This window comes from Cryptomeria japonica, chromosome 10, assembly GCF_030272615.1.
Source record: "Cryptomeria japonica chromosome 10, Sugi_1.0, whole genome shotgun sequence".
NCBI classification, from domain to species: Eukaryota; Viridiplantae; Streptophyta; class Pinopsida; order Cupressales; family Cupressaceae; genus Cryptomeria; species Cryptomeria japonica.
The window spans coordinates 268,468,029-268,484,854 of record NC_081414.1 but is presented as its reverse complement, the minus strand read 5'-3'; the positions used below and the strand labels follow the sequence as shown (position 1 = coordinate 268,484,854).

The window sequence follows — 16,826 nt, the reverse complement described above, 5'->3', positions numbered from 1 at the left end:
TTTGATCTTTTGTGTACAATTGGTTCTTCACTTGCAGGTTTAGTTGTGGTAAAAAATGGGTGATCTTCTACCACATTATTGGCATTAGATGGGGGCTGCATTCCCTTTGATTTTTTATTTGTTGAAATGGGCTGATTTAATCTACGTGCTTCTCTCTCATCTGCTTTCTCTTTCTCCCTAATATATTTTAAAACTGTCTCTTTTGATATAGGCACATCATCTTTTCCAGGGCAACTTTTGTTGCCTCTTCCTAGTATTCCACACAAATGACCTTTCACCCCAAAATATGAACTAGAATGTTGTATATCACATCCCTTGCATTTCTAAAGGAATTCCCCCGCCTCCTGGAAGCGGTCGTATACTATTAATGTATTTCCATAGAGGAGAGTTTGGATATGTTTTGTATCTTTGTGGATGTAGAACTAGTTGCCATTCTAGTTCCTATGGCAATAAATTTTTATGAACACATTCAAAACAAAATTAAATTTTTAAAGAATGGAAAAAAAATAGAAAAAAAGAAAAATGGAGGAAAAGAAAATGAATTTTTTTTACCTCTTACAACCAATGAAGCTTCAATCTTCGATCTTCAACTCTTTACGTCGATGCAACAAGCAAAAATATGTCTCAGCCTGTAGGAATGAAATTGTTGGATGCAAAGGAAATGAACAAAAATAATGTTCTTTTGGTGTCTTAAGTGTTTTGGAGGCAACTTTTTGGGTTTAGGTCTTCACTGAATCATTCATCTCTTCCACCTCTTTTTTAGTGGTAGTAGGACCTAGCTCAATAGTCGTTACATCATAGTCATCGGTAGTGATCTCATTTTCTAGCTTGTCCACTCTTGGAATAGCTGTTTGTATAGTTCGGGACCCTATATTATCTCTTGTGATCTTGGAGAGCTTAGTAGCTTTCTTCTTCGCAGGCATCTTACCAATCCTCTCTAAGAAGTTCTCTAAGTCATCTATTGTGTCTTCTTCTGCTACTAGCACTTCCCTAGTCACTCTTTCTCTAAGCCAAGCTGGATAGTGGATTGTTCTTCCTCTACTTCCAATTCCTTGGATTGTTGATCTTCCTAGGGTGGAGAGATTCTTTCCTCATTGTCATCTTCATCCATGATCTCAATGTATTCATCCACTGCGACGATGTTGTCCACAACTTGCTCTTGCACTACTGGAGGATCCTGTGTTTGAGGTCACATTTCTTTATGTGCTCTTTCACCTCGATTATGTTGTATTGTAGATTCCAAGGATTCATTCATGCCCTGATCTCTACCTCTCTTGAGTGATTGAACTGCATTGATGGATACTTGGTTCATTGTAACCTCTTGTATGGATGAGGTGCTGGTGGAAGGATGACTTGAACTCGTCCTCTGCCTCTTTTGTCTTGATCCTTCTTTGTGTCTTTCTACCCTCTTGGAACCCTTAGGTTGAGATGTTTGGGCTGCATCGTCACTTATGCTCTCTGTCTCTTCATCAGATGAATCTGGATCTTCCATCATATCATATGTTAATTCTGCATTTTGATTCTTCAATTTGTTGGTTTGAGCATCTTCCCACCTCTGTGTGTTTGCGATGACAAGTCTCATTAGCTCTTCTAATTCTATGATCTCCATGTCATTCCAATCTACTTGTATTCTATGATCTCCATGTCATTCCAATCGACTTGTATGTCCTTGTCTCTTTCTTGCTCATAGGCATGTTGGAGGCGCCTTCTATCATCCTGCACTTGATCAGGGATAGGAAGCACTCTACAAGTCCTTATGATCTCAATAGGTAGCCTGGAGAACAGCTTCCTTTTGACCTCAAAGTCATCCCTAGCATTCATCTAGTAGTCCTCAAGGTGTGGCTTGTGCTTGTGCCTACTTCCATTGATCCCCCTTATGTTATCATATGGATCAAAGTTGGTTCATGATAGATAATAAGGGGATGCCCGAGGACTCCCCATGATTCAGTTGAGCAATGTGATTAGGTCGTCATACTCTTCCTTGAAGTCCACTTGGTGGTGTTTATTAGGTATCTTGGAGGGATGGGATCTAGCTTTTGATATCCAATATTTGTTGATGATGCCCAAGCATTTCTCCGAGTTGTCATCATAAATCATTTGTGCTCCTTTATTCTTGTATATCATGTTGTTGTGATTAGGTATGTTGAATGCTTCTCTGATGGCAGCCTTTGATAGGTATGCTAGGACCTCGCCATTAGGTGCACTATTGGTCTTGTATCAACATTGTAGTGCTTGGCACATTTCACGATCAACTCATTGCATTGGATAGCTGGAGCAAAGCTAGTTGCTTGCAATCCCATTCTTGAGCATTTTCTTTGATATTCTAGAGGGTCTACTCTTATAGAGAGGTCCTTCGAATTTCTTCATGTCAAAGTTGCCTAGGTTGGTATCTCCAATGTTAGCCCACAGTGACACAATCCTCAACTCCTGTAGTACTCCTTTTGAGCCTTCCTTGATTAGGGTTTGCCTTGAAACTCCTCCGGTCTTTGGGGCTGCCATCTTTCACCTATAAGAGTTGTCTAAGTTAGGGTAATGAAATGGATGGTAATGCAAAAGGGAAACTCAGTATCAAAGAGAGCAATCACATTCTTGTCCTTAGGCCTTGGGACAAGTTCCCAAGATTCACTCTTTTGGATCTGATCTAACTCTTCTTTCATAGCTGCTACCCAAGATTTGTCTTCAATTGCTTCCTCAAAAGTTTTAGGTTCAATCATAGACAACAAAGAGACACCATCATCTTCATAATAGTTTAGTTTTCTTCTTGTTGCTCTAGGTCTGTCTTCTTGTAAGATTTGATTGATAGGATGGTTCTTTTCAACAAATCTTGATGAAGTCTTAAGAGAAGTTTTAATTATAGATCTATTTCCATTATGTGAAGGTGTGTGACCAACTGATGCGTCTGTTGTACTAAACCGATTGTCTACTATTCCACCCTCAAAATGTGTACCAGCACCTTCATTTTGATTGTTTTTAGGGGTATTTCTAGCATTGTTACTTGCTGTCCCAGCTTGCACATTAGTAGAAGTTGACTGATCAGCACTTTCAGCCTCTCCATTCTATAAATCATTATCACAACTTTGCATTTTCTCAAAAGAATCAGCAATCTCATGAATTTTCACATTAGTGCTCTCAACTATCTTATGCAATCTCTTGTTAAATCATCTATAGGCTTTAATTTTTCAAAATATCCTAGAAAAATACCTTCATCAGCTCTAGGATCATATTTGCCTAAGTTATCCTCATCTCTCTTAATATAACAAGGGCTGCCAAAGATTTTAAAATGTTTAATAGATGTTGTCTGACCATTCCATAGTTCATATGGTGACTTTTTGCGCTTACCTCTAAGCAAACCTCTATTCTAAATGTAGATAGCTGTATGGACTGCCTCCTTCCAAAAACAATCACTCACTTTCAATTCATTCATCATGCTTCTTGCCATCTCTTGAACTGATCTGTTTTTCCTCTCAAACACCCCATTTTGTTGTGGTGTCCTAGCAGTTGAATATTGTTTTTTGATACCAAATTTTTCACAAAAGCTCACAAAATCATTGAAGGTAAAATCACCTCCATTGTTTGATCATAGGCACTTAATTTTTAGACTTTTCTCATTTTCAACCAAAGCTATAAAGGCTTTGAACTTCTCTAATGCTTCTAATTTTTCCTTTAAAAAAAACACCCAAGTCATACGTGAGTAGTCATCAATTAAAAGCACAAAGTATCTCTCACCTTGTATGCTCACTGTTCTTGTAGGTCCACACAAATCAGTGTATCAGCTATAAAGGCATTGTGCTTGAGTACTCATTTGATTTGAAATTCCTACGAGTTTGTTTGCCCAATTGACAATCCTTTCACATAGTGTCAGATGGTTTAGTGAGTTTAGGCAAGTCTTTAACAACTCCCTTCTTGCTGATCTGAATAAGATTATCAAAATTTATATGACCAAATATTTTGTGCCACAACCAAGATTTATCAAGTAAACTCAAACAACAAGTTTCACTCTTAACATCATCTAGAATATATAAATTGTTTGCTGCCCTACTTGCATCAACAATATGAACACCATCTTTACTAATTTTGCAACAATCAGAATGGAAAGTTAAACGATGACCTGGATCACACAACTGACTAACACTGAGCAAATTGTGTTTTAAGCCTCCTACAAACAACATATTCTCAACTTTAGTCTTTCCATCATTCAACATAAGAGTACCTTTTCTAGCCATCCTTGTAGATGAATTTCCACCAAACCTTACCTTGCCACCATTGGATTTCTGGAGAGTGAAGAACTTACTTTCATCTCTTGTCATGTGTTTGGAGCAGCCACTATCAACATACCAAATATCTCTCACATTTTGTGCAAGAAGAGTTGTTTGCACAATTAGAGACTTTGTTTCTTTTTCTTTCTCTTTCTTCCTCCACACTTTGGTTTTCTTAGCATTGTTCTTAACGTCTTTCTTTAAGAAATCTGCCCTGCCATTCTTACATTTGTAACAAACAAAATTATAACTCCTCAAAGGGGCAAAGGAGTTCTAATTCACAAATCTGAAATCATTTTTAAAAGACATTCTTCTTTGAGCTATCACCATTAAGAGTTTGTTGTTGTTCTTCTGAAGACTTAGAGCTTCTTCAAGGCTAACTCCGCATTTATTTGAAGACTGTTTTTTAGATGGTAGAAGATCATCCAAAGATAGTGAACTTTTTTGACTTATCTTTTCTTGGTTCAGCAGTGTTGATGATTTATCTAACTTCCTGAGAGAGACAATTTGAGCCTCCAATCTATCGCAGCTTTCTTCCTTCAACTTAATTTGATTTTTCAGATCTTCTTATACCTTCTTAGCTTCTTCAATATGGATTTTTAGGTCATCTATGAGCTTGTTAGCATCATCAAGAGCTTGTGTTTTCTTGATTTTTTCTTCACTTTCTTCTTTGAGCAACAACTTCAAATTTAGATTTTTCTTCTTAAGAATTTTAATCTCACTAAGAGCACTGAACAATTCTTGTTTAAGATCCACTTCTCCATCTTCTTCATCAAAAACATCTTCATGAGTTTCTTCTAGAGCCATAAACAAAATTTCATCACTCTGAGATTTTTCATCACTTCCTTTAGATGAATCACTTTCCGCCTTTGAATATAGACTCTTTTTGGATTTCCATGTCTTATCTTTTCCTTTGAACTTCTTTTTGTTAAACTTAGGCTTATTTTCATAACTATTGTCTTCATTATTCTCATACGGACATTTGGCTACAAAATGTCCAGCCTCTCCACAGTTAAAACATTTAAGAGGCATCTTCTTCTTTTGTTTGCTGAATTCCTTCTTCAAACTTTTCATGAACAAAGCTTCTTTTGAGTCTGAATCATCAAACGAAGTGTCACTTGAAACTCGCTCCTTTTGTTTTCCTTTCTTTGAAGCTTTGAAAGTGGTCACTCTATTTGAAAATTCTTTGTTTGTCCTCATCTCTTGTGCGGTCAATATACCATGGACCTTGTCAATGGACAATTTATCAAGGTCAACCATCTTCTCTATGGCTTAGATCTTGGCATCAAATCTAAAGACTAAGATTTTTTGAATAACCAAACTATCATCAACCTTCTCACCAAGACCCTTAAGAGAATTTACTTCTTCATCTACTCTTAGAAAATAGGCTGCAACATTTTCATCTTCTTTCATTTTCAGACTTTCAAATTGCATCCTGTGAGTCTAAAGCTTGGCTTTCTTCACCTTTTCATCTCCTTCATAGGCATTCTTAAGTTAATCCCTCATGGCTCGAGTAGTATCTGTTGATGTGTTTTTTTACGCACATGCGAACACAGATTAAAACACCCAAAAGTATCTTATCCTCTCTTGAACAAAATCTCTCAAATGTTGAAGATTAGCTTAAGGATCACTTGAGAAGACTCCTAGGTTCATGAATGTAGGGTCACTACGTGTGGATAAGCTTTGTTAGTTGACGTGATTATGTTGCAATCAGAAGGGGACTTACGTTTGAATGCCTGAATGCTTGATTTGCTGGAACTTGATCATTTGATGTTGCAATATGGTGATGCTTTTTGATCCTAAATTAACTTGGGTTTGAAAAAAATGGCAAAAGGTGAAGGGTTGAAAAAGTCTATTCTACAGCCTAGAATGTAAGAAGATGGATGAATGATCAAATGGAATCTTACTGAGCGAGGTCTCACCATCAAACTGAACAATTTGACACAAGCTCAGTGCAATCTTCCAAGGACATTTCAAAGATGCTCAAATCATTACCCTCAAACATTGCTCACCATTCAAGTTAATGCATAAACAATGGAAGCATAACAATTTGAATTTAAGCTCATATCACTCTAGTTGACTACGCAAGGCACACTTACAATCGGCAAGAGGCTAGTGGTATGGACTAAACGGATTCCACACAAATGCATTCAACAAATCCTTCCATTCAATCTAATCAACGTGAAAGTAAATTTGAGAAGTAAAGACCATGCAAGTTGTTAAAGCAACAAATCAAATTCACCATAACTTCAATGAAATCAATTGTTCTTTACAACAAGGTTTGGCAACAATCTTTGCCTTCTCCTACTCTAACTTCTATTCTAATTGCTATTCTATTCTTCTACTGCTACTAACTATTAGCTATTCACTATTCTACTCACTATTAACCTTTACAAATGAAGAGCTTGAGCTTTTTATAGTGCTCTTGATACAATTCAATGACTCAGATCAATTTGAGATCAATGGCGAAGAATTTACAATGAAAACCCTAATTAGGGTTTGTTATAACAAACTCAATTTGGCTAATGAAATAATTACAACACTTTGGCAATGACCAATAGATAACAAGGGTAGGTGCCTCAGAGTTTGTACCGTCACTGGTGGGCCAGGTACGTTGCATCTAGACATGCGATGTGGAACTTATTCGATTGGTAAAGATAGTGATTGGGATGATGACTAGGATGCCACTTCAACTTGCAATTTGTAGACCTGATAGATCATCATGAAGGAATATTTTTTGATACGCAACATTATCCAACTTCAGCGATGATGATGATTGTCTTCTAACTTTGATTAACTCTTCTGAAACTGTCCTCTTGAACGCCTTGATCATGAAAGTGCAAGGTATAGATCTTAGTTTTGAAGTATTGATGATGCCTTGGAATGAATTCTTGATGTCCTCATTGCCTTTCTCCTTTGGAATTCCTTCTCTGATGACTTCCTTCATGTTGTTGATGTTGTAAATCACGTCTTTGTGTAAGAGAATGCTTCTTTGTGTGATCTCCTTATTTCTTTCTTCATCTCCTGCAAAACAAACAAGCAAGTATCAAATACACTTCACATATAGATTTAATAAGAGCATATACAGAATTAGTCTTCATGAAGGGATGCTTGAAGTTTTTTTTTTCCGCTATTAAAGAGGACCTCTTGAAGTTTACTCCACCCTTGATGCTCATTAAGTTGCCCTTGTCTTTTGAACTTGCTCTCCTTCATTTTCCCTCAACTCAAAATGGCTCTTCCAAATCTTGCTACTTCGCCTTCTATTAAGAATACATGGAGTAGAGTTCACTCATTTGAAATTTGTTCTTGAAGCTCAATTTGTAGAATTTGCTCATATCCTTCAAATCATGAAGTTTGCTCATGTAGGTCAAATCATGAAGTTGGCTCATGTCTTAACTCTTGAAGTTCATTCGTATCCCTTGGTTTGTAAAGCTGGAATTCGCCCTTGAAGCCCCCTACATGAAGTTTGCTTATCTCAAACATGAAGTTAAAATTCGCTCATGTAGCTTGATTCCTGAAGTTGATATTCGCTCATGTGGGCTTGAGCATGAAGATTACTCTAAGTGGTGTGCACATGAAGTTCTTTTGTTTCACCTTGCTTATTAAGTTCACTCCAATTTTCAAACTCATGAAGTTCACTTTGTATGAAATTTGCTCCATTTCCTTGACTCATGAAGTTCGCTCCAATTTCCCAGTTCATGAAGTTCGCTTCAATTTCTCAACTCATGAAGTTCGCCTTTGCATGAAATTCGCTCCATTTCTTTGACTCATGAAGTTCACCTTCGTAGGAAATTTGTGATGTTGAAAGTCGTTCATGCAAGCTTAGATATGAAAGTCGCTCTAAGGGGTGTGCATATGAAGTTTTCTTCTTTCACCTTACTTATTCGCTTGTCTTTCTCAACTCATGAAGTACACTTGTATGAAATTTGCTCCATTTTCCCAAACATGAAGTTTGCTCCAAATGTGCAAGTCATGAAGTTCGCTCCAAATTGTCAACTCATGAAGTCGCTCCAAATCTTTCAAACATGAAGTTTGCCCCAAATTCTTAACTCATGAAGTCGCTCTAAATGTTGAGTTCATGAAATTTGTTTTCAAATTGAATCAATTCAAGGCTAAATGCTATTAATCATCCTTCATTCCTCTAGTCTCAATTTCGTTCAGGTACGCTTGAAGGTGAAGTTCGCTCCAAATTTGCCAGTTCACGAAGTTCACTCCAAATTGCCAGTTCATGAAGTTTGCTCCAATTTGCCAGTTCATGAAGTTCGCTTCAAATTGTGAAGTCATGAAGTTCGCTCTTGAATGTTTGATCATAAGGTAAGTGTTCTCAAATTTGCTTCATTCCTTTATTCCCAACTTCACTCATGAAGGCTTGAAGGTGAAGTTCGCTCCAATCTCCTTATTCATGAAGTTCGCTCAATATCCTTCAAACATGAAGTTCACTCTCCTTATCTTGAGGGTGAAGTCTCTCCTGAGGTTGAGCTTATGAAGCGGATTCCAAATCAAAACTAAACTCTCCCTTGCTCACTTTAACTTACTTTCTCAACTTCAATACATGATACCTTGCTCAAGATGATATCTTAGAGTGAATTTTCGCTCTGTGGGAGAAGTGCAAGAAATTCGCTACACAAAGAGTGTTCATGAAGTGAAGTTCGTTCCTTTAAGAGGAGCACTTGAAGTGACCTTCAAATTAGCAATTCTTCTTCACTCATGATTGAACTCATGATATCTAGACTTTGCAAACTTACTTACTTCATACTCATGCAAGACTATACACCTGACTCCTAGCCTTTTGAGCGCCTATACCTCTCTAATGCAAAGGTTAATAACTAAAGACTCAAACACTACCTAGAAAGCAGAAGAAAAAAGAAAAAAAGTGGGGATCCCCATTTGCGATGGGGTGATGTGTGAATACCTCACAACAGTATCACAGTGCACAATCCACATAGTATTACATTCATAGCCTTTGCGTTGCTTTCAAAAGCTTTCTTTTCATCAGCAGTGGATGGAGGATTTTGAGGAACTGTATAGCTTGTCGCAACACAATTCTAGATATCAAAACCAAGTGACATCAAGTTTGCTTGCATTCTGACACACTAAGAGGTGTAGTTTGAGCCATCAAACAAAGAAGCTCTATTCATTGCAAGACCTTCCAGAGCATTCATCGTAGTGTGCAAACAAGATCAAACCTCAAGCTTTTAAGCTTTAACAAAAGGCACCTGCACTGATACCGATTGAGAAGCACACAAGCAATACTGAGAGGGGGGGTGAATTAGTATTGCAGAAATTTTACTTTTTAAAAAAGAAATCACATAGAAACACAACAAGAATAACCGCAAAGACAAGTACACCAGATATATCGTGGAAAAGCCTTTTGGGTAAAAAACCACAACATCAAAAGATTTCCATTAACTTAGATGGGCACCAACCTTGATTACAAAGCAATAATCAAAAGAGAGCTCCAACTCTCTGTTGTGACTTTTTCACACATCGCCCCATTGCAAATAGGGACCCCCTACTTTTTTTGGCGCTCTCGGTCTTTTGGTTTTTGTTTGTTGGGTCTCTTTGCGATAGTCTCGTCAGTCTCCTCAGTTTGCAAGTGTTTGGGGGTCAGTTTGATCAAATCTGTAGCTTGTTTGAGCAAATTTGACCAAGTCTGGAGCCTATTTTGTTTGTTTTAGGGTTTTCACCGTCAGACTTGAATTTGAGGCCTTTCCTTCAGGGTTTTGCAAAAATTGAGTGTTGCATTGGAATCAAGACCCTCTAAGGATCCTGCACGTGAAATTTGAGCGAATTCTTAGCAACTTTCTATTTTTAGAAAGTTCCTATTTTTTAGGGATTTCACTGCCTCCTAGATTGGTCTAATTTTGCCAAAAATCAAACTTACTATTTTTAGTGTCTATGCGTCCTGTTTTGCCCTAACTCTGACATCGTGAAACACTTTCTATTTTTGGAAAGTCTATTTGTAGTAGGTTCTCCGTAGGCAAACACTAAGATCGAGCATTCTTGAACAATCCTAAATCCAAAAAAGTAAAAAAGCAGGCTAAATGGAAAAAAATTTGGCTAAGTATGGGTGCCCCTTCCAAAAGTGGAAAACAAGAAAAATCTTCTAAGTTAGGCACATGGAAATCACTTCAACTCCCCAAATGGTCAAAATTGACTAAGTTTGGACAAAAGTAGGTCAAATTCCTCCATGTAGGCAAATTAGCGCCCAAGATCAGGTCAAGGCGTTGGATTAAGGTGGCCAAGGAAAAGGTGAAACTCCAAAATTCCTTGCTCATAACAAAATGGTGCCCAAGTCAAGGTGTTGGGCACCAAAATCAATGTGTCATGGAAAATCCAAAATGTTGAAAATTCCGTCATCATGGCATTTTGGCACCCAAGTCAGGTTGAGGGCGCAAAATTGAGGTTGCCATGTAAAATGTTTAAAAAGCAAAATTCCTCCTACATAGCAATTTAGCGCCCAGTTTGCTTAAGGGGCCCCAAAACCAAGGCACTGTGGAAAATTTGAAAATTCCAAAATTCCGTAAGGCAAAATGGCACCCTAGTCAGGAGAAGAGCACCAAAATCAAGGAGGCAGGGAAAGATAGCAAAACTCAAAATTCCTCCATAGAGGTGAATCAACATCTAGGGTCAAGGAAGGGTGCCAATTCCAAGGCGCCATGGAAAAGTGTGAAAATGAAAAAGTTCCTCCCTTACATGGAATCAGCGCCCAAGACAGTTGTAGAGCTCTTAATGAAGGTATCAAGAAAAACATGAAAAGGTGAAATTTCCTTCAGAGTATGGATTCCACGCCCAAGTCAAAGATTGAAGAAATTTTCCAAGGCAAAGAAAACTGAAGAGCAAGGAAGAAATTGAGAGAAGAAAAATCCCCTGAAAGAAGAATTCAAAATTCCCCTCCTAGGCATGGAAATTCGCCAAAGAATAAAGAAATTTCAAGATGAGAAGAAAAATTGGCCAAGTGAGAGAAGTTTTCTCTAACTTGAATCCCGAAGCTAAAAATGGAAAAAAATTCCTACAAAATAGGAAAGATGAAAAATTGACGAAGTGTTGGAAATTCCTTCCCTCAGGACAAAATTCCAGGAAAGGTGAAAATTTGGCTAAGTGATGGAAATTCCTTCCTTTAGGACAGAATTCCAGGAAAGGTGAAAAGTTGACTAAGTGTTGGAAATTCTTTCCTTCAAGACAGAATTCCAAGAAAGGAAGAAATCACACCCAAGGATGAATTGAAGATAAAATTTCGAAGGCAAGGAGGGAATCAAGGATGAACTAAACAAGAAATTTCCCCTCGGGATAAATTTTGAAAAATCTATTTTCAGTCATCAAAAGTCATCTGAATTTCAAAATGATGATAGATTTGGATTCATGAGAGAAATTTCTCTAGGAGGACCCTGCAACCCGAATTTGAAAATTTTCCTAAAAAATAGGAAATGTGCAAAATTGATGAAAAATCTTCTCCAAGGGAAGGAAAATTCAAAATATCAAGAAAATTCTTCCTAGATAAAGTTTTCTCTCTCCAGGGATTTTCTCTCTCCAAGGGTTTCTCGGCAAGTGGCAACAGGCTCAACGCATGAAGAATTAATGGAGCATCTTTCGCATGCAGCCATCACATTTAAGGCATTATGACAGATTCCTTTTGCACGCAACCGTCGCGTGTGGAGATGATGGTGCATTTATGGCATGAGGGGGTGATTTGTGCATGGAGGAATATTTAGTGCACATCGAGCAAATTTAGTAAAGAATGGTGCATTTAATGCATTTTCGATACCAATTATAATGGGTTGCAATTAATTGTATATGGGCATAATGGGCATTTATTGTTGATTCCCACCTTGTTGCATCATGTGTGGGGAATCTTTTAGGGGAGAACCCTAATTAGGGTTTTGCATGTAGCAAAGGCTTGAAGCCAATATAAAGGGGTGACCCCCTCATTTGTAAAGCAGGGAGATTTGTATGAAATTGTTGCGATAAGTTTTGAGATAATAACAGTGAAACATTGTTCTTTGATGGTGTCCACTTAAGTTATTTTTCAAAGCTCGCTTGGTTTCACCTTCCTCACTTAGAGTAGAAGCAGAGTAGTGCTTCGATTTCAATGGAGAATGTAATGGTGTTTGATGAATTTCCATGGTTCATATTTTTCACATCTTGTTGATTATAAGTTGTAGTGTAAAGTTAGTCTGAATCCCCAAATTGTGTTAAGTTCAATTGTGAATAGTTGTTTGGATTGCGTCGTGTTGGGTATTCAAATGCACTTTCTCAATGTGAAAATCCTTCAACGTCCTTAGAAGATTGCATCGGTTCTTGCGGAGTTGTAGTTAAACTTGGTGAAGCAAAGCTTGGTTTATTTGGAATTTGTCCACTAGAGCACTATCCATTGATATCACTGCCCTTAGGAGTAGATCTAGATCCTTCTAACCCTTTTCCCCTTTAATTTCCGTTCATTCGAAGCAGAAGCATCACAAAATTGCTATATCCGATGATGAAGTTCCAGCCACATCAAAGAGGTGAAAGAATGATTCAAATGTAAGTCCCTTTGGATTACCAACATATTACATCTGCCAATTGAGTCATGTCCGTAGCATAATCAGAATCTTGGAGTCAATCGCTTGAACTTACTGCAATCTTAGCATACAATTGATCAAGAGAGAGTAAAGTGACCATTGGGCAACTTTATTCTGTGTTAGGCATTGTCATAAAAAACACGTCAACACTCTCCTCACAGCAGCAACTGTAAACAGCAGAGGCTCCAACCCCTTTACAAAAGAGAGCACTAACTCCCTTCAAAACACCAACTTTGAAATCACTGAAGTAAGTGAAGTGTAACTCTATTGAATTTTCAAGCAGCACTCTCAAAAATGACAGTGATTGAATCATAACTGGAAATCAACTTCACCTAAACAAAGTCACACAACACTAGAGTAGTATACCCGACCCCATCCTTCAAGCACAACAAACTCCTATTTTTTATTTATTTTTAAATACACAGCAAGTTCATATGCATAAAAAACTTTCATCAGATTTTCATCCCACTTAAAAAAATGTCATATCTCCATACACTATCTCTACAGTATTTACAGCCGAAATAAATTCCAGCCACATTCATTGGTCAATAGAAAACATGTCTCTAAAACGTGCCTTTTTTTTTTTGTATATTGAGCTCTGACACCCACCAATACGTTGTTTGTATATGCCTTTCCCTTTTTAAAGTTGTCTTCTCTTCAATTCTTAAAAAAAAAAACTGAAACTGCTCCACTATTTACGCCATACACATCTGCAGCATGATTCTGAAAACTATCCACGTAACCTGACACAGTATCCACGCACTCCAAAAATAGGAAGAAAAGAACAACATAATAAAATAATCGTATCCCATTATAAAAGAAGTGACACGAACTCATTTCCCCCTATTTTTATAAAATTGTTTTCAATATAACATCTCAATTTGTTTTTTCGTGTCTTCATAAAGATCTCTGCTTAGAAAATAATTATGTGACTTGGTGATGTTTCAATGAAGAGTTGCTCCACTACAAGCCGCCCTTTCTTATTTTTGGCATGATTCTCCAAAATTTAGAGAAACATTATGCTGAACACTCTCAAGATGGTCAGATATGAAGAATTTGGTTCATAGAGAAATTCTGACAATTGGTTCATAGAGAAATTCTGACAAATGGAATAATGAGATCCCATGCAGCAACGAAGCGTGTTGCCCAACATAGATTACAAATGATAGTAACTCCAAATCGAATCCTTAAAAAAAGAGATAAACTTAATTATCGCCAAAGTCTCTCTATTAAGAGAAGCGATACTTTTGAATTGAATCCAAAAAACAACATATGATGATGTGTCACCATGACAATAGACAAGCAAAGAGCTGACTAAGACAGGCAGCCAGCACAAGTAGACAGCCAACTATGTGAAGCAAACTCACACACAGCTCAAGCTGACACAGAAGCAGGTGAAGCAGACAGGCAGCTACCTCAAGCACCTCAAACAGACAACTAGTCAGCTCAACCAAAAACTCTATTGCTCAGAGTAAACCAATGACATCAATGACAAAATGTTCAACATATAGATCTACTCAGCCCAAATGTGGCATACATAATTCATCATTTTGGTGCTGAGATTGGTAGAATGAATCCAATAGAAATCTATTAATTATCTGACATAGCAAATGACTATGGTGTGAAGCCATTGTTGGTAACAAGCACCTTGACTACCCTTCATTCTAACTTCTCTTTGCAGCTTGTGTCCTTGTGAGCATTCATCTGTAAGCTGTGATTGATTTGCATTTTTTGCAATGGTTAGTTTGTTCATTGGCAAAATTAAATAAGTAAATTCACATATGCAGCAAGAAAGTGGCTGTTGGTGCGAAAGGGCTGTGGTGATGGGATGTGAGGAGTGGAGCATAGATATTTCTGAAGAGGATATCGGAAATAAGGACTAAATGAAAACCTAGTAGAATAACATTTCCTGACTGTTACACAGCAAGTGGATTCCTAGATTTGAGATATCAGGTGACTAGAGAAGAGATGATTTTAGGAGTGGAGTTTAGATATTTTTAGAGGGGGTGTGGCATTTAAGAGGGAACAAATAAAAGCCTAATAGAATAATATTACCCCAGTGCATGGTTGGTGTGAACAAATCAAAGTGATTCCTAGATTTGAAATATCATTAATGACTAAAGAACAAAAGACTAATAGGATGCTCATCTCTAACAGGATTTGCAATATTCTTATTGCAAGGTCCTTTGACTTTGATAATATAAATTGATAAATGGCTAGTGATAGCATGGTAATAGAAATAAGGAATATAGGATTTGGAAATCACCCAATATATGGCAAATAGATTATAAATGTAATGATTGTGTTGACCAAGGATTTGGCTTTGGACATGGCTATATAGAAAACATTCGCAACAGCCTGTTGGTCATGTGTCTTTGATCTCGATTATGTCTCGATGTTGTTGCATAAATGCCCAAAACACTGCTAGTTGACAAATGTTTAGCGACATGCAGCTGCTTATTAGGTGAGGACAAGAGCAAGAGGTCAAATTCCACTGGGGCCACAAGGCATGGGTGAACATTATGAGATAAACTAGTCATATCTCACATGAAAATGACTATCTAATGTTCAATCTATGTTTCCTACCACATGAAGGCCTAGCACAAAGCGCACAAACTTGAGTTGTTGACACATCTGATTTAGCCTTGTTAAATCTTCTCATTTTCAGAAATTAATTATTGCTTGAAACTAAACTGAAATTTGCAAGTTTGTGAGCATTATTTATTTCATTGATTCTCTTTTTCCCTATTAATGGTCCAATGGTTATGGGGAAATCTCCATGGCAGGTGAAAGAGTGGTGGTTGTTACTCATGGAGGTGTCATCCGAATGTTATTGAATTTTGCAGCAGGAAAATCTACTCCTGGAATAATTTCCAATGCATCAATTAATGTCATCCGTAAACATGAGAATGGCGCTTGGTTTGTGCATTCCTGGGGAGACAAAACACACTTGAACGGAGTGGGTGTTCTAAACTCTGGATTTGGGGGTGATAGGGAGTCCGGATAATTTTGATGTGCTTAGCCTACAGATATTATTTGTTAGTTTGTTTCCCAAGTGCTATGTGGGATACACATTCTATATTCTAGAGTTACGATAGGATGAATAATTTAATGGCTAACAGTGTGATGCATCTTCCTTTCAGAGTTTTGGTGAATCATTGTCCATACTGATTGGTTTCCCATGTTAGCTACACATGGGAAAATATGGTTATTTTCTACCCATTAAACATGTATAATTATGATGCCTTGTGTGGATATGTTCAACTACGCATTTAGGGTGTTGATCAACAACTGTTGATTGCTCTGGGTGGTATCGGATGCAACAATTTAGATGCCATTTCACATGCAGTTAATCTTTTATCATGAAAACATTCATACTAATATGAAAAGCGTATTTTGAAACATAATACAATCAACGCATTGAAAGAAAACTGTGTTACTTTAAAAACTCTGAGTGCACAGTATTACCATTTATCACTGTTTTGTGGAAGCTTATTATCATTTTATCACTGATAATGCAAAAAACATGAATATGAATTTTGATTTATTATCGTACTTTTGTATAAAATGATCTAGGCAACTTTATGCAAACTCACTTGACATCTCAAAAGGCTGCAATCTGTGCACAATAGCTGATCAAGCTGGTTTCCAGTATATGAATCACATGGGTAAAGGACTCGTCATTTATGAGACCTCTTCTGCCTTGTTTAATCACTTTATATATGTACTTTGTGTGTTATAATATTTCCACGGCCCATTTAAAATTTAAATGTATCAATAATGCTTCTGGTTGTCTTTAATACTAATGGCTGTTAAATATTGTACTTATTCTCTTTTCACAAATTTGAACAATATCAGCAAGATACAGTAGAAATGACAACAAAATTTCATATATGAATTTTGAAGTGATCTAAGCTCTATAATAGGTGTAAGTAGACGATTGATGGTGAAGCACTAAAATGAAGTAGTGACACTTAAAGGAGCTGATCTCCCAATGCACTTAATTAAGAGC

General features: G+C 37.2%; 1 protein-coding gene across 9 annotated transcripts in view; it reads left to right on the top strand.

Annotated features, from left to right (window-relative positions):
* LOC131039134 (phosphoglycerate mutase-like protein 4) overlaps nt 1–16,369 on the top strand; it is a 90,710-nt gene extending 74,341 nt beyond the window's left edge. For all 9 annotated transcript variants that reach the window (XM_057971796.2, XM_057971800.2, XM_057971803.2 and 6 more), the window contains one exon: nt 15,601–16,369. In XM_057971796.2, the coding sequence (XP_057827779.1) occupies nt 15,601–15,821 (221 nt within the window). In that variant the 3' untranslated portion in view covers nt 15,822–16,369. The remainder of the gene's footprint in view (nt 1–15,600) is intronic.
* The last annotated feature ends 457 nt before the right edge of the window (nt 16,370–16,826 follow it).